General features: G+C 43.5%; 1 protein-coding gene across 2 annotated transcripts in view; it reads left to right on the forward strand.

The window, feature by feature from the left end:
• The window catches only part of LOC124300557 (uncharacterized), a 118,298-nt gene that overhangs the window by 77,243 nt on the left and 18,135 nt on the right, over window positions 1-22,920 (forward strand). For both annotated transcript variants that reach the window (XM_046754773.1, XM_046754774.1), the window contains exon 4: window positions 11,589-11,651. In XM_046754773.1, the coding sequence (XP_046610729.1) occupies window positions 11,589-11,651 (63 nt within the window). The remainder of the gene's footprint in view (window positions 1-11,588; window positions 11,652-22,920) is intronic.

Here is a 22,920-nt window from a genome sequence, read left to right on the forward strand (position 1 = left end):
AGCCAAACGAGTCTAATTACGCCAAGTGACGAGAACCCTCGGCCGGCAAGGTTGCTCGAGTATACAAGTATTTCACTAACAATAAGGATTAAAAACTTATCGGTCGTGTCGAGGTATATGCGAAATATCGATAATGCGGAACACTTCAAGTGCTTCTGCGCATCCTCTTGCAAAGTGGCTGAGCGTAAAATGGGATTATCTAGCCTGCATTGCCGTGGGTCAGATGTCGAACGTGTCAGTTTCGTCACGGCGTAGTTACTCACGAGCCTATCGATTTAAATCCATCGTCATCTCCGTCCGAGTCAGCGAAATTCAGCGATACGGGTTCAACTACTCTCGAACGTCAATGTAGTACACGCGTCGAAATTTCGGACTTTCAGATATCTATCCTGATTTTGTATTACATTTTGTTTCCATAACAGTTTATTCAAAAAAATTACATTCCCGAGTGTTTGCGTAAGAAAAAAACTCATTACAACGAGTTATACAACCCTGCGCAGCGTCGGATGTTTCCAAAATATTAAGAAAACGTTTCATTTGAAATATCCACCTTGGAATGTTTCCGAAATTCATGCGCGCATCATTTTGCAGAAAATATTGCGTTCCAAGTGTTTAGACTGGAGTATTTTCGAGTATGTTGAAATATTTTACCCTGCATGGGTTCGTCCCAATATTATTACCCCTTACTGAATCCTTTGTATACCCGTATATTCGGTAATTATGCGAGATTATTACAACGATGACAAATGGAAAAAATTTTATATTTCCTTGATGTTCCAATTGCTTTTGGAGAAGTTGAATTTCTTTTATTACATGATGTGAAAGAATCAGTGAAACCCATAAAATTCGAAACTGTCGGAGATTCGTTTTCGTTAATCGATGCTCAGTAACTGGTGGCAATCATACGAAAACTAGTGAATTCTTTTTTTTTTCTCACGAGTTCATGGACCCCGTAGTCGCAACGTTCGATTTCAAATATTAATACATCCAGCTGATAAAAAAGGCAGCCTTCTTGGTGTGAAAGGAACGTATTGTGAGAAATATTTTTCATTATTATACATGGCCGATGTCACGTCGTGAGGGTTCGTGATGTGCAGAAATTAACAACAAATTTCTACGAACAGGGATAACTAAAATAATTCCGTGACCTACACCTAGAGCTGCATTGCATCTCCCACTCCTCAGCTTTCTGTGAGCGTCATCACCGAACTTACATGAGCGAGTCACCTGTTCGCTCCGCGTGCGCACCAGATGCAAATGAATAACGCGTTTGTACATAGAAGAAATACTTGCAACAAGCGTGAACATCACGCAGGCAACCAGGCATCAAGGTAATAGCTATCCCATTAATACAACCCTCACTATTCTACGGAGCTGTCAGGTGTGACGCGGTACACACAGTTGCATACCCTGCATAAGCATAGAAGAAATTTGATCGACATTAGTGATCCGACAATTAGTACTTAGGAATCAGAATACCGGCGTAAAATTAGGTTTATAAGTCAAGATGGGGAAGAAGAATATGCGTACCTGTGTTAAATTTTTATCGAGGGTTCGGAACGGCACAATAACTGAACATTCACAAGGTGTTTCCTTGCACAAGCTGCACTTCTCGACCGAACCTGTTATTGTGCGCTGCCTCCCTACCGTGTATAGCTGGAAAGTTGATATGACTGACAATGAATACACATCCAATTTCAAGATAATTTCCTCCCGATTCACCTTATCAGGTTTTGCTCGCGTCTCGATTCAGGTGATGCTTGTATTGTAGTTTGAGGAGCAACGCCTGCTTCGATGTTCCCGATCGCGTTGTTCTCGCGGTAAACGGAGCTTTCCATCGGGACCCAGGCATAATCTTTGGAAGGGGAGTCGGGCTTATCGGAGCCCTATCAGAGAATCTACCTGCGGGGAATCCCGGTCACGATCTCGGCGCCGAGGACCTCCCGGGATCGGCCGGGATCGTCCGGGATCGCCGGGTACCGGACCTTAATTAAACGTTATGAGTCGGCCTCCTCGTTAGCGGCTAACCAACTCGCCCGTGCTCCAACATATTGTGCATGTTCCTAGCTATAACCATTGCCTGTACCGCATTGCGGAGTACAATTTACCGTACGTGCACGGATGCAGGGTCGTCCGTATACCTTAATTGTGTTATTTGGAGATTCGAAATCGGTTTCGAGTATCTCGTAGCTGACAGGTGAGGGAAGCAGCCGCGAAGCATACGCGGTACCTTGTACGTACGGTACCTACCTACTAAAATCATTTGTTCGCCTGGAAATTGGTCAGACCTTAAGGGCGACTTGCCGAAACTCCTATCATTCATTTGCAAAAGACACTCCAAGTGACGCAAAGAATACATCGTTGCGATTTGTGCCAACGTTCTAATCGTCGGTTGCTACCGATTAGGTACATTCTTTTCCTATCATATCTCGTGAAAAACGAAGGTGTGTCATTTATTAATTTTCGATCAATGTCCAGTATACGTATTACAGATCGTAAATATCTCACTCACAATTTGAAGGGACCAAACGCATGGCCGAACGAAGCGCTTAGGGGATGATGTGACAAAACAAAGGCAACACGCATTGGTATGTACACTATACCTATTGTACACTATAGATTCGTATATGTGTAACAATGCCGGTACCTGTATACCTATGCTTTTCAACGGTCCGGTCAACCACATGTCAAGCACATCTGTAGCATCAAATTGCACTATACGTGTACGGTAGCAATATTTTTCCCTTACCTCGTTAGATCCGGGATGGCGGTGGGAGAATTAATTAATTACATCTCTCGATTCGGTGAAGGGCCGCGTTTCTTTTTCTCCTCCCGCTCCTTCGCTTATAGTTGATTCAATTTCTCGCAATCGAGTGGTTCTCCGTCAGGCGTACACGACCAGGTTATTGTCGATATTTGCACCCCACGATAATTATCGACAAACTCGATGGTCGCAAGTTCCGCCCATGCATCCCGCCGTCCCCGCCTCGGCAGCCTCTCTCGTTCATTCCTTTCACTTTCTCTTTCTTTCCATCTTTCCTTCATGCTCGGACTCTGGCTCGTAGCCGCAATTGGCGACACCCACGCCCAAAGCTGAATCTAGAGCTACGTCTAATTCGATATAGTACATCAGTCAGTCGCTATCCTTCGGCTGTATTTCCCCTTCTCTCCCCTGCTTCCGACCGCCTGCCAGAACCACTCTCATTGGGTATAATATATCGCAAGGATTAGTTGGCCCCTTATTGTTTTCCACTCTGCCCCCTGCATCTCCTTCGCCACCGCGTCCATTTGCTCCTCTCGCCCACTGCCGAGCCAAGCAGATATTTCGTTTCTTTACCTCTCCTTATAGTTATAACTTAATTGCAGAGAAAAGCTGCCCAGACAGCTGAGCCCCCCCCCCCCCCCCGCCGCCCTTGAGCGATGGGCTATGCGCAATATATATATAACAATGGATTTCCCCCCGTTCCTGGTTGCAGGGTGCCGAAAACTTTTTTCTTCCCTGATAACTGGAAATGTATAATCGTTGGATTAACCAACAAAAGCGAAGAATGATACGTTCTATTTATTTTTTGCTATCCCGAAGTTGGAAATTGAACTTTTTACCGCTGTGCACCTTCTGAGGATCCTGTTATATTGAATTCAATTGGAATGTGTACACAAGTACCTACATTATTTTACACAGAGTGTGGTAGTCCACAAATATTTGAATAGTACGATGCAAAGTTGAATCAGGTTATACGACACAAAGACCTTGGGCAATAATGTTGAGTACTGCTGTCAACGACTACCGACGATAATGACGACTGCAACGAATGATTTATGCGTCATCAATTAAATTCATCCGACGACAGTGGTTTGTTTATGCAATACACATTTCGTGCTCACAAAATAATCTTTATTTATTAGGTGAATAAAACAAAACAAAAAAAAAATTAATAACACGGGCAAGGTTTGTCCCACAATGTATAATTGATTGCGATCCCTAATGAAGCTTCAACCTCTCATGTCTACGAACCGCTATTTCGAAGTAACCTGATCCATTGGGCTTTTTTCAAGATCTTGACATAACCTTTGAATTAGTATAAATATATAGAGGCACATATTGATGTATAGAAGGTTATACGAATCCGCCATTCGCGCAGCCGGCAGCGAGAGCGATCTGGATGTGGATGTGAATGTCGCGGCAAATGGATGAGGGGCGAGTCTAAGTGGTTCGTGTTGCGAAATAATGGAGCCAGCTTTCATTAGACCAGTAGAGAATTCCCAGCTCTCCCCGCCCTTCGAATTCAGCCTGACGATACGCGCTGGGATGTCAGCGACGCTGCGGCGCTCCGCTCCGCACCTGTGGTGTCCGAATTTCAGCCTTTGAACAGTGCAATAGTCAACCGTTAAGCGAAAAATTCCCGGCGTTTGTCCAACGTCGTAAATTGCTTGGTAAACAAACGTTGACGGATTAAAACCCAAAATTGTCGAAATTTTTTTTTAGCGTTTCCTCACTTTGTATCTGTAACACTTTCAACATAACCGAAACGTCACTCGTATAATGTAATGAAAATTAAAGTTTATGTAAGTACTATCTGCCGAACTCTATGTAGGAAGACGACTGTAGCGAATATCGAGAACTACGCAGCACAGATAGAGATTTTCAGATATTCTTCTCGTTTTGTACGAAATGATTGCTCCGATTTGGATTGCACCGTACAGTTGATTCGCCAGGGAGTGAGTTCTTGAATTGTACACTCCTTCCCATGTATATCGAAATTAATACCACGGATTGCGAACGTGGTGATTAGGCTGTAACTATTATGTAAAATTTGGCGAATTTTTAGACTATCGTACATCATACATCATACATAGTATTAAAGTTCGAAACCAAATTTTGAGTGTTCGGATATTCAGATGTTTGGATGTTCAGAAAGTGACGTCAGCCAAAATTTTTCTCTCTTGACGTCTTCGATCTATAGTAATCGTCGGCGACGAAAATCAGCTTGCCGAATTCCTCAGTCCGGAAACAACCGCGCAGTAGAGAGGACGTATGAGAATCGCGCTCCGCAGATTTCGAGTATCAGGTTCTCTACCTCATGGATCCTGCATTGAACAATCCTCAAGCACCGAGGGCATGAGGTATCTGGTGAATCTCGTATCATCTGGTAAAACACTGACAACGAGTAAGCGAGCGCAGCGAGCGCACGAGCTCAAAAACCAGCTACTCTATAGGCATCCGACCCCGAGCGAGCTTTAGCGAACGAGGGTTTTAGAGCTAGTTTTATGTTATAGTCTATAAATATTCGTACACATGTGAAGTTTATAATGTGCACCGGCAGGTGCCGATGATGCGAACGGCAACCGCCCTGCGGCGCCTTACCAACAATGAGTTACCATCTAGGCTCCTACGCGCGGAGCTCATACGTTGGGATGAAAATTAAAACGAATCAATGACTGTTAGTGGCTAGATTTTGAAGGAGGGTTGCGGGGGCAAAACGGGGTTGGGGGTGGGGGATGTTGCTCGTTCGGGTAGGAGAGCCGGTGGGATGCGGCGCGTGCCAGCCCATCCCCATAATGATGAAGGGTTGCGGAGTGAAGTAACTCACACCTCTCTTCGATGAAACCCCCTTCGTCCTCGTACTCCAACAAGTCGTCCCAGATTCTTTTTTATATGTGAGAGTTGTCGTTCCATAATAAGCTCTTTCGGAAGTTTAGTTCGCCAAAAAACTATACTTTTTTTTTTAAATCTTATCGCGAGATAGTCGTACTAACGTATTCGTAATCTCCGGCTATCTCTTTAACATTAAAAATATAAAATACTGGAATTAAAACGAAAATGTTAGATATCGCTGGATTGTTTCAAATCGCCTCAAAATGGTTAAGAATCTGACAAATACGTTCAATTTTTACTGAACGACTGCTCATTTTGTCTCGAAGCTTACATTTGCTACACATTCGCTGAAACACTTTTATTCGTAATGTTTGCGCTGTAAAATATTTAATAGTACCACATCGCACCGAAATTGTTCATAACCAACAAATCGCAAGATGATTGAACTGATCATTGAAAAAAAACAATATTTATTTCAGTGTCTTTGTTGAAAATGTAGTCATCGCAATCAAATGAGCCATCGCAGAATAAAATAACACGGTTTCACCAAATTTATAACCATTATTTAGCGATGAAAAATGAAGCATTGATTATTGAATTTTTGTCAACGAGTACAATATCTTTTACTTTTCTAGTAAATACTAATACTGCTACTAATAATTAATCGTAAGCTTAAATTTACGATTCAAGTATCGGAATACCTGATGTACAACTACATAGCTTGTAATAAAATAATCAATAAGTATCGATTTTGGTCAACCGGCCTCCTTAAAATATCAGACCCACTATTCGGATTTATTATTTATACTTCGTGACAGGTATAACTGACACCCCGATGGAAGTTCACAGCCATACGGTCCGACTTAAACGAGTTATGTACCTACCCGCGCCGCAGAGTGTACGTATTGCACGCACATGACAGAATAGTATATTATGTGTTGCAAGTGCGGAAAGTAGGTGATTTCATACGAGTGTGCAGTTTGCAGTGTGACAAACAACGGCAAGCGCTCTGTTCAAACGAATACGAGTGCTGCAATCGCTTGATTAATTGCGCGAACGCAGCACGAGCCAAAGCGAGCGCTGTAAATGCACGAGTCGGATATCGCCCATCCTCATGTGTGACACATACTCTTTGTTCCAGCACCTGCAAAGAAAAGTTTAATTTCAGAAGCAAAAGAGCTGACTGAATAATTCAAATAAACTAGATCAAAGGTAATCGAGTGGTCATGAGACATAAGCCCGACTTCGTGAAACCTAAGCTAAACGAGCAAAACTTCATGTTGAGCTCAGACCAATGACGTAAGTGGCGGTGCGTAAGGTTCGTGCGTGAAATCAAGTTATCGAAAAGTACGCACGCGCCAAGAAATCCCTGTTGTGCCAAATAGCGAATTTCAATTACACATTTGCTCTATTATACACTTCAAACGCGATGTGACAAAAAAAAAGGCGGCTCGGGAGTAAGGCGGCGGAGGAGGTGCGCGGAGTTTTATTTCGGTAATGAGAGAACTCTGCTGTCTTGAACCATCCCGGCTCGACTCCCGCCCCCTTCTTTGCTCCGTGAACCAAGGCGGTCGTCATGGCGACGGGGAAGAGTTCGTCTGCAGCCGACTCGCGGCGGAGCGGGGAATGAGGAAAAATAAGGGGCCAGAGGGAGGCATCTCGGTGATTTCTTCATAATGCTCGCGATTATCACCCCCCCCCCCCCCCCCCTCTGCCGCACAATCGCACTTCACTTTGCACTGCACTTATTTCACCTATTACAGACCGATTGATCTAATAGGGTATCTACGCCTTATTCGGATAGAATGAGAAATCATATTTCGACTCATCACATACCTTAGGATGTGTATAGTATGGGTTCATTAAAGCGATAAAAGTGTTCGGGAAGTTTCGTAAATGTCAATTCGTATCACGGCTATCTCAAATGTGCCTCGTCGTGTGTTATCATCTAATGCCGTGAGCATGTATAAAAAATAAATTCATGTGGAAAATGGTATATCCAATAATTACTGTACAGAAGATGAAAATCGTCAGAAAAGTCGGAAAATGCAGCGCACGACAAGCAGCAGCACGTGCGTTTGTGTTATTAGCAGCTGGTATTACTGGAGTGTGCAGCAGAGATGCTTCGAAGAGTAACGATGCACGAATTGTCCGACAACGAAATTGGATCGTTGTAGATCGTAAAATAATAATGGACAGCGTTAACGTATTGTGGAGTATTATATCTATACTGACTATGATAAGAACAGTAATTCTACAACGCTGTCTAACCTATTCGCATGGTATATACCAGGCCGTGTATGGACGCGTATAGGTAGATTCGCGGGTAGGGCAACTCATGAGGGACACGCGATGCAGTGCTGTACGTCAGTCTATCTCTACTGAATTCGTTGACATGCCCATGTATCAACAATAATTCAAAGGTTGCGGCGTGACGGTGAAAGAATCGCATACATATTCGAAAAATTGACGCAGGGATTGACGACAAAGGATATCAGAACCCAAGAAAAAGAGACAAAAAAAAATTTAATGAAACGAGAATTCAAAATATGTTTGGTTTTGTTGAGGTAATTAATACGCCACGAGTTTTTGAGTGCAAACGCCCCGTATCTATTCAAGCCCAGATCAGATCTATCAGTCGCAGCGTTGACTGCAGCGGTGGAGATTTTGTAACGATAATGAAAATCGCGAGAAGAAGAATATTCGGATCGTACTTGAAAATTTTGCGCATTCAGCTGTGCGCACACGGGTAACCTTTGAAAACTGGATGACGCTGAGCTCCGCACGCAAACAAGATTCAAAGACTACATCTGGTATTCATAGCGGGTGAAAATACATATATTGGCTATGATTACAATATATTATGCAACGGCTTGGTTTGGGAACCGTTGTGATGTCCCGCCGCAAACCAGAAATGTCGACGTTAATATTTTAGCCGACTTTTGCAGCGAACCGAGTTATACCGCCACCCCTCCACAGCCCCTTGCGGTCAGTTATTATCGGTATTGTTATCATACCAGTCAAATATTAAAATCTCGTTTGGGAGAGCGAGTCGATGCCCCAACCCCCGGAGACATCGATTGCCTCTGCGGTCGTTCCACTCCACTTTTTATTCGAGCATGGCGGTCAGTTCGAATTTTTCGTAACAGAATGGATTCGTGGTTTGTCGCCGTGGTGGTTGGTTACAACCTACCCTCCCATTTCAAACTGTTTGAATAATTACATGCAAAACTCTTGATTTGCTTCAGACGAGTGTGTTTACGGAAGTTCTCTATTTGTTGAGTATCAAGACGATGTACTATATACATTTTACAGCAAAAAAAATCACCTTTCAAACGAGTCTGTCGTATACATACACCTCTTCAAGTTGGGCATCGAGTTTTCTCTACTTTGGTGAAGATCTTAAAGAATAAGCTGAAAATCGGCAGCGACAAATATTTTCTCCTTGCCAATTGGGTTTCAAATTTAACCACGGCATCTTCGCTAGGCATCCGACGGTGATGTACTGCTTTTATTACAGAAGCTTACAGATGGCAAAAATATTTTATCTCACGCATTTTTCGTATTTTTCCGGGTAAAATGCTCGTATCCCGCATACAATTCCGTGCTCAAATGACATTAGTTCCACTCAACCGTTACCGTTTATGATGATATTTTTTTTCCACTAGTTTGTTCATTACGAATGGGACGAAGATCCCGTACGCGGATACAATATCGCATAAAAACTATTCTCACTTTTTAACAATAGGAAAATGGCGTGATAGAGGATAATATCTGATTACGATGCACGGGAATAATATAGGACAGAATGTATAATTGTGGCTAGAGGTGAGCTATACGGAGAAACCAGATCTCTATTGATCGAGACTAAATTATGCTGAAACTCAACCAATTTCCTGCTATACACCACACGGCTGACGATGGGTCTGTATTAGGGGACTACGGATTCTTCGCCAGCGTTGAAAAATCCAGTTCCCCTCTGAAACCCCATTGCCCTTTTGTCCCGGTCACTCGATATTCAAATAATCTATTGCCTCTAACCTTCCTTCCTTTTCTCCCACTTCTGCTCAGCAGCCACCTTCTGTCCCTCTTTCTCTCTGTCGCTTTGCAGCTTCCGAACCGAGATGGCCGTCGGGTAATTTGGAGATGAGATGACCGTCATACGTCACCGCGACGCCCGGCATCCTTGGACTACCGGCTACGACGCCCTAGGGGCTCGCAATTCTGACTCTCCTTCGTACCTCGGGAACCTTCCTTCCCCTCCGACTCTATTACCGCTTCGGCCTAAGATAATCCCCACTCGGACTCTGCGGCGATCCCGGATCTCCATCCACCTCGACCCCGAATAAGGACAATACCATATCTTACCGATTGATGTGATGCACGGTACCGTTCGCCAGATTACAACTGGTTAAAAACCACGAACGTTCAGAACGTGCCTTCCTTCATCATTCCCCCTCCTTCTACCGTCAAACTGCCATCGTTCCAGAATGAAAACTAGGAAACCATGAAACAAATAACGGCCGTGCGCCGTACTTACTTTTTAGCTGCCGTATCGTCGAGACATACATGGATATAACTTCTCAGCGGCGAAATTAGAATCGAACTATCACCGGTTGCCAAGAGGGCGTAGGCCGAAAAAATTAAAAAGTGATGTTACGTCCTTCTGCTCGAAGTGTGATTGAAAAAACAAATAGAACATGAAGCGCTCGCTATACCAAAGGTTCTCCACATGGAATACCCTATCTATTGAGAGGGCCATACAGGATTGACACCTCCATGGAAGATCTGTGTCCCCGATGGTTCTTTAGAGGACATTCACAGAAATCTACGCTGAATCCGCGGTTGAAACAAAACCAGTGAAGAATATTAATTGGGTGTCCATGAATACGCATGTCGTATTGCAACCAGCCACCAGCCGACGCGTGGCTGTTCACCTCTCTCGCTAGTCAGAACAGAGCTGTTATATAACCTCCTGGCGATTCAGTTCTTATCGCTTACATGTTTGCTCTAGAATTCGTTCGGTATCCAAGTACTTGGCCGTCTTCAAGAGCCTAGTGTACATTACCAGGTCTGAGACCTTTCGTTTGAGTCCGCGGAAAAGAATGTGCACATAGTGATTTCTCATATTTTCTATTGTTCCCACACAGGGATAAATGATATCAATATATTGTGTACCGAAGGTGGAGATTTCTTTACCCCGAAATTCATTGGATCTCTATTGGAGGTCTACGCGGATAACTAGTAAAATTCTAGTATATGAACAGCTAGCGAACATTTCGAATTTTAGTGAATTACTTCCAATTTGCTTCCAGTTGAAATGCGCATCCAGAAAAGATGTTGCATATCCAGCCTAAACATCCATAGCACGTCCATTGGTGATGAATAATCTGAATTGGGAGTGTAACATCGCTTTTTAATTTTTTTTGTTCACGCCCTTTTGGTAGCAAGTATCATTGCAATTGTACACTATAGCATACGCTCTCCTGGCACAATGCGTGTGAATTATTGTTCTATGGAGTTCTATGTTCAATGTTAAAAATCCATAATACACCCGTCTGGCAGCAGGATGGTTTTCAGTTACGCCCTTCTAGCGCCACATTCGCGATATATTGTGAGCAGTGGTAGAGCATCCCGCTACCAGGTTCCTTCTCATGGTACTGTGCAATGATAAATTTTGGTTTACACCTCGTCACATACTCTATCGATGTTTTACAGTTACTTGATAAACCTGATACCATTTACATCTACCGACAAAATATCAAAGTGAACATCAATATGATCGTTGCCTTGGGATTATTGAACAAATTGCAGGAAAAAGATCGCAAAGAAAACGAATTGCATAGTTTTAGGAGATATCGCGGATCGAAAGTTCGACAAAATTAGAAGAAAACCGCGTAGTACGTGTAGTATTATCTATGTCTCTCGGAGCGGTCTTGTAGAGCAACAATTATTGTTGTAAGTATAGAAACCCTAACATTTTTTGTTTCAGCCAGCGACGCATTAGGACGGATCGATAAGGAGCCAGAACCAGCGTCACCGCAGTCCGTTGAAGGTGAGTTGAGATCTCTTTATTCATTTCTTAAACTTTCGTTGGCCCTTGTCTAAATTGAACACTTTTTATCGCGGTAGGTCCAATGACGTCTTAATAAACTTGAGAATGGAACTGGGAACCCGCGCTGTATAAGTATATTATCACGTTTGTTGACTCACTTCTGCAAAATCGAATTGTCCGATTAGTCAGTACAATGGGGAAAGGAGCCCGAACGAGCAGTACAAATTTTACAGAAATAATGAGCTTTCAAATTTACTTGACACTTCAATTACGTGACAGCTGAAGCTAAATGATGTTGCACGTAAATTTGAACTGCGATTGGACTCCATTTTATCTAAAAATCCGGAAAATTCAGTAGAAATGATGATCATCGTTTATAAAACTCGATTAATTTTACATTCTGTGATTTCACCACACTTTCATCAATTGTTTTCTCAGAGTTGAGTAGAAAATTTGCAAAAACAGGATGTGCTGCATAGTTTCGCTTCCAGCACAACGTCTCGGATCGTCACATTTGTATTTGTTACATTTATAGCGAAATACACGTGTCAGTCATAAAACTACCGGAACAGCAATTTGTCGAAACAAGGTCCGCGCTGGTAAGGGATGTCCCACCGCGAACTTTCATACTTCTGAAAAAAGTCATCAATATAAAACTCGAAATATAAAACTCGAAATGATGATATAGTCGACATGTACGCACAAAGAAACGAAATAATTTCAGACGTGAAATTGGATATCCCATTCACATACCTTCAAGACTATACGACGGGGAAAGAGAAGATGCGAAAGAACGGTGAAGCGATAAAATAGAAGAGAAACAACGACGACAACCGCAAATGTAATAATCATCGTGATGGCAGGAGACTATTGTTCCTAAAGATCTGTGTATAACTAATTGCATGAAAGAGATCATTTTCGCGACGATAGAGCATTCTTGCCCCCCCCCCCCCCCCCACCCCGCGTTTCTCGGGCACCGTCATATCGCTGCTTACGGATACACTCATATATTTTAGAAAATTACACGTAGGTAGTCATTCGAGTTTGAAGAAATTTACCGACTAAATTCCAAGCTTTGCATACGGAGTAGCTGGGATTAAGCTGAAAACGTGAAGTCCAGATCTTAAACGGCTAGAAACACTCGCGAAGGACTACAGATCGAATGACAAATTGTTGGCGCAAGGCACTCCGCCGCATGAATGCTGCCGAGACTAGTGATTCGTTTTACGAGCTCGGTTCTCCAGTTATGGGATGGAAAATTGGAAGGGGGCCAACATTGAATACTCGTCAACTGTATGGGTCATCCTAGGCTGGCCAAGCCTAGGCTTGGAAATATTCTTCTCTATTGTTTTCTCTTTATTGAATCAGGCACTCCGTCACGGAGACGGATCAGCCAGGTTAGCAGTGTTGTTACGTTCGTGCCCTCCCGCGGTATATACTGGATGAGCTTGATTTCCCACTTGAACGGGACGATGAAATTGTAAGATTGATTCGCCGAGTAATTTGGAGTGACGAATAACTGTATACAAATTTACACAACGTGTTGCATGCATTCTCCCGAAAGAAATCGAATTCTTTCTCAACACTTATTATCGTTTGGCGTTCATCCGTTGCCGCGTCAATTTCCTCAGGCTCGTGGCAAGACCAAACCGAACAACAAGGTTGAAACGACCGAGTGACAAGGGAAGGAGAATGCAGCGAAGGAGGAAGGGGGAGGAGAGGATGGCGAACCTGTATTTTACTTTATAGCATTCAGCGGTCGTTTGTTTTATTGCTATTAGCGTTCTTCAATTAGTAATTTCATTTTAATGCGTATTCCCTGAAGCCGGGGCTCGGCCCCTCGTCTCCCCCTCCCGCCCCCCGGCGCCGTGGTTCTCGCTCGTCGCGGCTGACCGATCCCGGGGTGATCTTCCGAGTCTCCGATATTATACTCCCTTGTCCGAACCTTGCTGCTCCACTCTGGGATTTGTTGTCCGTGCAACACCGCGTCGCTGAGTGACCATGGCATGTACTCCGCGAAGAACAGAAATATCCGAGGTGGAAGAGGTACGGACACGAAAGGACCGAGTCCCCATCCCTCGTCATTAGGAGTCATTAATATCACGGGACTCTGTAATTTGACACAGTTCCGATCGCTGGTGCATATTGCCACCACCTTTGTATAACGCCATCGCCAGACGAAAACTCTTTTTGCTCGCGCCCCACTTGCGTATTTTCACTTCAATTTGCCAAATATACATTTCCAACATTAGGACACGATATACCAGCTTTAATGCGGATAATTATAATCGGTCCGGCACAGTCGCGGCGTATTGTATCACCGTATCGATTTTCGAGATACACGCTTGCGACCTGCGAACAAATATATCTAAGACTTCTCATTAGACTCGGCTCAATATTCGGTACTTACTCCTTGTTACGCCGCGGTGCCCATCTTTCTTCGAAGCTTTTCCCAGTACAGAAAACTTTTTACCGCACATTTCCGTTCGAGTGCATCCCTCTAACGGTTGATACGACCTCTGTAACGAAACAATAGTAAATCGGTGAAGGATTCAAAAAATGGACAAAGAAATTCATCTGCATTATGCGCGTACAATTTGATTGCTGGGATATTATCGTGAACTATTACAAATAGGCTATTCAATTGGGAATGATATTAGAATTTTCTGCAACAGCTTTTTACCCTGCATAAAGTAAATGCAACGTGACTAGCGAAACGTCTCTGTGGAGACGTAGTTCGTAGAGGAAGTCGGGTCTCGATGAAGACCCGGTGTGAATACGAACGATGGGAAAATCGAGAACAGAACTCTTATTAAAATCTCGAAATATACCGATGATCATGCGAGAATGAACATCTTCACTTCGAAATCCACCCGACAATATTGTGGCACAGCTGTGCCTCGTTAATAATCGTCATTGACATATGCAGAGTAAAAATACGGACCATTGGTGATTATATTATTTGGTTTGAATATCCAAGATTTGAGCGGTGGAGGTTTTCCACCGCATCTATATGCATAGAATTATTATATGTCATACAATACCGTCCATCCGTTGTTGCGGGTCGGTGTATCGGGTCTGATGGAGGGCGATGCGCACGGTGAAACCATATCCGATGAGCAGGTGTTCGACACGCTCTCGGCATAACTAATTTCCCCATTATGACCCGCAGATAGATATTGCTCTCCACTGTTACAGGGTCGTCTGTGGTAGTAATTATCATTTCATCTTACCATTATTAGCATTTGCCAACTACCTGCAACGGCGCAGTTATTGGCAAGTTGAACCACCACAAATTTATCGGACTGCCGCCACACGATGATCAAGAATGTGGGGCGCATCTCCCGAGCACGGTTTCATGAATGGCTTCACCGTGATCTCACGCGGAGTAGCGAGTTTTATATTTTCAAATTCGAAACCGGCCATAGTACTTTTCCCTCGCAAAAGTCAGATGGTAGAACAGAATCACCCGTAGGTTATAAAATTCGTGCAGCCGATACGCAGGCATTGTTACGTCATCGTGACTAATGCGAAGACGAGCGAGTGAAATATTTAGCTGTAACGCCTCGTAATAATCCTAGGGGCGAAGCTGCGAGGGCGTTGGGCGAACCCGAGCGTGGGTCGCGGTCGCGAATTTCATACGAATGCAAACTCCGCCGGACGCGATGGGCACGCATACCACGGCACTTGTTCCATCCTCAGCCCGATTCCCTGCGACTCGCGCGCCTCTCGCATCGGCAAGCTATGCGACGTGCACCCGACGCGGCGTCTTGACGCCGGTGAACCAAGCGGGCGCCGACTTTCATATTCAAATACATACGTGAGCGAATCGTTCGGCATCGCCCGCGGTGCCTAAACGCCGCTCTGAATGGCCCGGATCGCTTCCTGACTGTGCGATCGACTCGCTCCTGGTAGGAACACCGCGCCACGTCCTTCTTCGCTCGTTCGCAGTTCAGTGAGAATTCAAATTTCGTATTCGGGGACGAAGCCACTCGGACCCCGCGAGAGAAGTGGTTACGGTAGGCTGGAGGCTTTCAGCGGACTCGAGGATTTTTATCGACTCTCGACCCTCGACTCTCGATCGTCACGCGCGCACGCCTACCAGCTCGTACTTATGCCCACGCCGCGGACACATTTTAAGGGGATACACGCACACGCGACACGTTTTCTCGTCCACCTAGTATAGGTATACGTATAACGCCGAATCCGCGCTATAATCCGATAGGTATATGTTAATACTTTATCACGTGCCAAGGAGACGGTTACATTCGGCATATTATTCATACTTGTAGGTGAACCGCGGATAAAGTTGGTGCACAGTCCTTATCTTGATATACTTCAACGGTTTGATTGCACCCCTTTGTTACTTACATAGTGGAGCGGGGTGAAGAAAATTTCCATTTCAAAATCGTCGTTTTCCCTGTATGCTGAAAAATTTGATTCCGGATTTCTGTAATTCACAGTCTTCGAATGGAATCATACGGTTGTGGGTAGTCAGAAATTGGTTGTGTTTTTTCTGGCTCTACGTGTAACCTGATTTTCTGCAATCTATAATCCGAGGTACTTCACCCGAGAGCAGCCGAGTTCGCATTTATCTAGATTTATTATACTATAAGACGTTTATTATCAAATGCAATTTTCAGTTCGCATATGTTTCCTATACATCACATTATGCATACCTATATGTATTTTACATTGCATAATGAACATAACGCATGACCCAAGAGTTACATGTATTGTTAGTACTATAACACCTCAAATTACTTTTAACTGTGAAAGTTTGACGTTCACGTAGAAACTGCGTCAAGACTCGATCCCGTAAAATAAAAATTCTTATCGGTGGCCTTGCGGGATTTCAGAATACAACTTCTCAGCGTATAGGGAGGACTGATTGAGAAAAGGAAACTTTACCGTTTCATCCCTACTGCGTACAGGTATTCCCCGAGTCCACAGGTATTGCGTGTTCCAGCAGCGGCCGAAATTCACCACACAAAAGGCTTACACGTGTCGGTCGACTACTTCTAGGAGCAGCCCCTGAAATCCACGAGCTAGTTTACAGACTCCGAAGGAGCGTAAGACAGTAAGACGCAATGTTGAAGAACACGAAAGAGAGACGATTGCGAACAAGAGCAACGATGATGAGAGGCGGAGTTGAGAAAATGAGCAATGGGAGTAGAGTTGAATTTTTCTGGGTGAAATTGGCGTATAAGACGATGCATGCAGTGTTATACTTTACAAAACCGACGGGGGTATGATTAGTCATCAGCCTGTTGCAGCCTGAGGCCAGGTACGTATACGTTACACGCGTATGCATTCGACAAATGGTGAACTCAAACACACTCCTATACTGCAGAATTGTTGAGGGTCTGCAGATGTCCCTCGATGAGGACCGCCCCTCCATCGACGTCCGCATCCGAGTGGCACGTGCGACCACGGGTAACGGGGTGTTAATTGATTCGAATCGCTAAACGCACGAAAAGCCGAGTAAACTGGAATCGAGACCGTACAGGAACTTGACGAAATTCCTGGCATACCTCTGCGATTTCGTACAGTCCGTGCGCGTTCAAGAATCACCAACTTCCGGCTACCGATATCCAAGTATTTTGATCGCTGCGAAATGCCGGTATCTACGGATCCGATTCCGATAACTTCTAATCGAAACATCTCTTGAGCCACTCGAACCTGCAATAACATTTCAAATAAAATCGAATATTGTCTGAACCTGCCGACTGCGACTCTCCGATTCTAGATCCATCGCCGGTATGTCGCGGTTTTCACGCAGAAATTATTTCCTGCGCACCCTGAACTAATCAAGTGTATTACTACGACTTCTCCCAAATTAATGGGGAAGGTGTAGATCAAGTCGCGTTGCAATTGCCTCCTCAATAACGCAACTCACCTGTAAGAAACGAAAAAATTTATGAACAGACAAGTACAACTTGAACGAGTTACCAGATTTCCTAAACCTGGTTCTAGTTTTCGGTAGAGTTGCACGAAAACGTACGGATTTTCATATTTCTGCAGCAGACTACAGACTGTAAGGCTTAGGATGATTTCAATTTAGGTAACCTTCAATATTCAAGAAGCAAAGCCCCTGTTGGTTTAACGTGAAACGTACCTACTCGAGAGAAACCGGGTCGCGAAGGTGTCCGAATACTTATTCGATAGCCCGAAAAAAATTTTCAGTACGAGGTGACCCTTGATAATTGATTCACGTGGGATGCAAGCCCGGCCGCCTGGAACTGTACATGTCAATAATGAAGTTGTGGAAAAACGGCTGAAGTCACAGAGATCGTCGACAGGTCGGATAACCATCGGCGCGCAGGTGCCGATTCGATCGGATGAAAACCACCCACGGTATACCCTACCTTTCTAAAAGTTTTTCTAGAAATTTTGTACCTATGTTATACGTATATCACGTTTCCGTGGGCTTACAATTCTCGTGTCCACGACCGTCAGGTTCTTCTTTTGCCACAATTATTCCCGTCTAGACGAAGCCTTGTTTTGCAAGATAACAATTACACGTGAGAAACGAACGGGTCCCGCCGGCAGCTGTCCTAATGGTAGACGTGGATCTGGTCTTTCGGCAGAAGCGTAAAGCCATTCGGGGAAACTCAGCGTCAACGGTTCTCGCCTAATAGGACGAATTGCCTTCAGTTGTACATAATACTTAGTCATGTTTACCCACCTAAATATACATTTACACGGCGCATCGGCTCGCCGTTCCTGAGAAGAATCCGCAGATGAAATAAAATTCGTGTACATAATGTAACGTATGGATCAAATAAAAAAATTTGCCGGACAAACGACAAAAGTGTAATTGTTATTTTTGGAGTTAGAAAAATAACACACGTTCTGAACATATTTCAAGACAAATCAGCTTGCATTCTTGTGAATTCCCTATTCGAAAATGTTGAAACACTGAAACATCGTAATACAGAATGCTTTCAATGTTTATTCAGTGCCGGAAGGTAAGTCGTATTAATTTGGATAGTTTTTAAGCGTGTAAAAATATCAGTGGAAGCATTTTTGTCAATTCAACATACATGGCTCATGTTGAAAAATAACGAATGAAACAAAACGTGCCACAGGAGACTCATACTTTTTTTAGGCGGACATTTCTCTCTATCGAAACAGCTGCACTCTGCATCCGCAAACTGTGCCAACACAAATCAAATTTCTCACAGCCTTATCAAGGAATCTATAAATTCGGTTCTGAGCTGAAAACCTGTACTTTTGGCCTTCAATTGCATAGTGATGCATCATTAATCTTAGCATTGCGATTAGCAATGAGCGAGACACATGATCTTCCTTTCCAATGAAATTGACAGGTGAACAATATTTCGGTAACAAACTCGCTTCTCGAACTCGTATTATACTGCGAAATATTGCCTTGAAGGGTGTCGAAGCTCAAAGAGATGGCCAAGTAAAAATTGCAAAAGCAATCAAGAACCTATGCGTCTGGCGCTCAAATATTCATTACGGGAGTTTTCGGTGAAGGGTCCCGGACTCGAACGATGTGTCGGCAGCGGATAAGCAACCGAAGTTTCATCATACATCGTCATCAGTAGCGTCTACCCATTCACTTCACGGTAATAACGTTATTTATTGAATTTTGAAACATCGTTGGGGTTAATCTTTACAACTCGTGTGGCGTGAGGCCGTTTCCAGAATCGCGAGTCAAGTTTCGCTAAAACGCCGCTTCGGCTAGTCGCGCTGTTGACTCTTCCAATGTAATTAATTGGACGCTACCGATGCCAACTTAATTTATGACTACCCAAACTTACAAGGGTCAGAATCGGGGACACCCGGGTGTACCTAAGATATGACCTCGGTTGCCCATCTGCCGGCGACACATCGTTCGCGTTGCGACCTTTCACCGAAAACACCCGGTAAGTGTCGGGTGAAATTTCGTAATTTTTGTTCCAATGACTCTTGGAACGAAATTTTTAGATGATTCGAAGAATCGTATGTCTGTATCCCTCTGTTACATATTGAAAGTAGATTCCAGACATAGGGAATTCAGAATCATTTTGAGCTGGCCATGAACCTCGCCATTCTTAATTTTATTCTCCTCTTAGTACGTTATGGGACGTCGCGAAAAAACATGATTTGCAAAGTTTTAGTTATAACGAAAAAAATGACTTTTCCAGTAATCGCTTGATTAGGGAAATCACTTTTAGCCGTAATAAATTTAGATAAGACCCGTGCAACACTGCAAAACAATAAAAATTGTGAGCCCAGGGTAAAGATAGGCTTGCATTTACTTTCGGGGATACGGGAAAAGTAATTTAAAATACCGAATACTGGTATAAAAACAAAAAATAAACAAAATGACAATACCAAGTCGAAATCTTGTTCTAGAATTTGAGCTCAGGCCGTAAAATTCCTACGCCGCAGAATATTTTTTTGACCCGCTAATTTTTTTCCACCTCTTAAATCAAATTTTTTTTTCTTGTCTTTCTTAACTCGGCCGTATCCCGTGAACTAAATGCACGCCCTCCCTCAATCTGGGCTTGACATTTTCGTTTTTACATGAAGAATTCTGTGTGTAAATTTCATCAAAGACGCTAATGACTAACGGTGACGACTTCGCATGCCGAGCAACCGTGAGATAAAATAATTATTTTGGAATTATGAAGCGTTGCAGATCGTGTTTTTTTTTCTTTCAACTTATAATGCCTTACAGCGTACTAATGAAAAGAGTGTCAGATCTCCGAATCGCGGACTCAGCTGAAACTTTTGGGACTGTTTCTTTGGCTCAAAGTATAGAGCTGATATGTATTTTCATCCATTAGGCTTCTCTCGACCTCGTTTCACACTGAGGGGCCGTCCATTAATTACGTGATCTTTTTTTAAGCATTTTTCAACCCCCCCTCCCCCTTGGTGATACGTGGTGAGGTTTAAGACTAGCCCCCCACCCCCCACCCAACATCACGTGTATTTTTAGTATCTAAAAAAAATCTAAAATTTTTCAGAACATCTTAGAATATTATCCTAAGTACAGATATAAAATATAATCTTATCTTATTCTGATATTAAGGACCATGATAAAAATGTCTAGATAGAAAGGTTAATAATGAAAAAATAAATACACGTGATATCTTATTACACCCCCCCCCCCCCCCCCCTTGTGACATTTCGTGATTTTTGTCAACCCCCCCTTCCCCTTTCAAGCCTCACGTGATTAATGGACGGCCCCTGATTAAATCAACTGTTTGATGAACGAAATGCCATGATAGAAAAAACCTGTGGGGTAGTTTTGCCTTAAATATTAAATTTCATTATCCTCTATTCCGGTTTCGATGACATACTCTTATATATTCAAGTGTAAACCTATATGTATATTATTATTCCAGCGCCACAGCAAAGTTTAAAATTTTCGACATCATGATCTTTTGTAAACTGAGCAAAGGAAGGCCTAACGGACGGACATTACAAGTTTTGTATTTCGAGCCAAAAAAAAAAAAAAAACACACCTACATGCTTTAGCAAAATCCATGATCCGGAGGTCTGATACTCTCCTTGAAAATTTCAAACGGCGGTAGTCATGGCGCGCAGTTTACGATGGTTTGGAACGCCCTTTGTGCAGCTCTCTGACGTACACGATCCCCAAATTTTACAAGAGGCGTTTAACATTATGAATTAGCACTATTCATTTGCGTTGATATGTACGATTTTAACATATAGTGATATGACTTCGTAAAGATATCCATGTCTCACGTTATTCACAGTGATCGCCAATTTTAAGGGGTGCAGCGTCTTAGAGAACCAACTTAAATAATGTTCAACATACGCGGTATGAGTAGAATCAAAATTAAAGCTGTCTTAATTTCAAGTATCAGTAAAAATTCCGACCAATGAAAAGTATCTACATTCCTCTATAGATTATTGGACGAACGTTGTACGCCCAACCGGATACGCGCACCACAAGCGTGTATGCATATACCAGATGTGTTTAACATCGTTACAACGTGTGTCGCGATCCTCCTCTGCCACTTCGTCTATCAATGGCTCGTACAACTACAGTTAGTCCAGTGATGCATCCCTCCTAACATTTTCGTCCGTGTACTAACAGACGCCTAGTTATACGTACATAGGTATTGTACATACATACACGCATATAATACCAGGAGAGAAAGAGGTTTTTACGGGACGACGAGCACCCTGCAGTCCAAGCCCAGGCTCTTGTATCATGGTATAGGTGTAGCGTGGTGTGATCCAGGGGTTGCGAACTCAGACGGTTAAATAACGCGACGGTGACGGCGCCGACGCCTCCTTCGCGATGTGCGATAGAATCTCAACTCGAGTGTGAAATGCCCTCGGCTTATCGAATCCCTGCAGTGCTTTCCATTTCCCGAGTGTGTGTGTGTGTGTGCGTGTGTCTGTGTATATATAAAAATAACAAACAAAAAAATATTTATATGTATATAATTTATTATATTTCATTTCTATGGTTATATCAAAAACAGGCGATTGTAAGGTCATGACGATGCTCGGCGCATGTTCGTTGTTCGCTCATTCGTCGGAAGCGACATTAACCATTGATCAAAAAGCTCTCAGCTGTGCAACGTCCTTCGCGAATCTCATCTCTTTTCACGCAGTTGACCGATACCTCCTCCTATCTTGTCTATGCACTCACCTCTGACCGCGAACGATGGCTAAGCGGATGCCAACTTCTATCCAACTCACTGCATTTCAAATCGGGACAGTCGACGTTCTTTCGACCTTACCGACTCCTTTCCGATCAGATTACGGGTGCGCTGCATGTGCTTGTAAAGAACAGATCGAGTGGCTGTGTTATGCAGGGTGGATGATGAAATGTTTCGGTAGGTGTAGGTACACATCCACTGATTGTAACTGAAAACTTGTCTTCGTCTATCGGCATCGATAATAATGTGATCCGACTTTGACTTACATGGATTATTAACAGAGACCTCGTCGTAGAGTACGTAACGTAATATTTCCACCTGTTGGTGACGAAGCCGGCATGTGAAAATACATATTAAAATACATACAGTTTACAGTTTACTCTACGGGAAAGACAAATCTAATTAAAACATCCACCTTCGTGCATAGTGATGGACAAAATAAAAAAAAAAAAAAAAGGCCGGCACAAAAAAAGCACCATAGAAGGAATTCTGCTGCTAGTTTTTCGGAGGGGTGGTGGGAGAACCGCTCTAGGCACGAGGATGCAGGTTTTTGACGGGTATGACGCGAGAAAGCGGCGTGACCGGCTTACCAAACGTGGCAATCACTGTCCGCCGCT

This window comes from Neodiprion virginianus, chromosome 3 (assembly GCF_021901495.1).
Source record: "Neodiprion virginianus isolate iyNeoVirg1 chromosome 3, iyNeoVirg1.1, whole genome shotgun sequence".
In the NCBI taxonomy this organism is placed as follows: domain Eukaryota; kingdom Metazoa; phylum Arthropoda; class Insecta; order Hymenoptera; family Diprionidae; genus Neodiprion; species Neodiprion virginianus.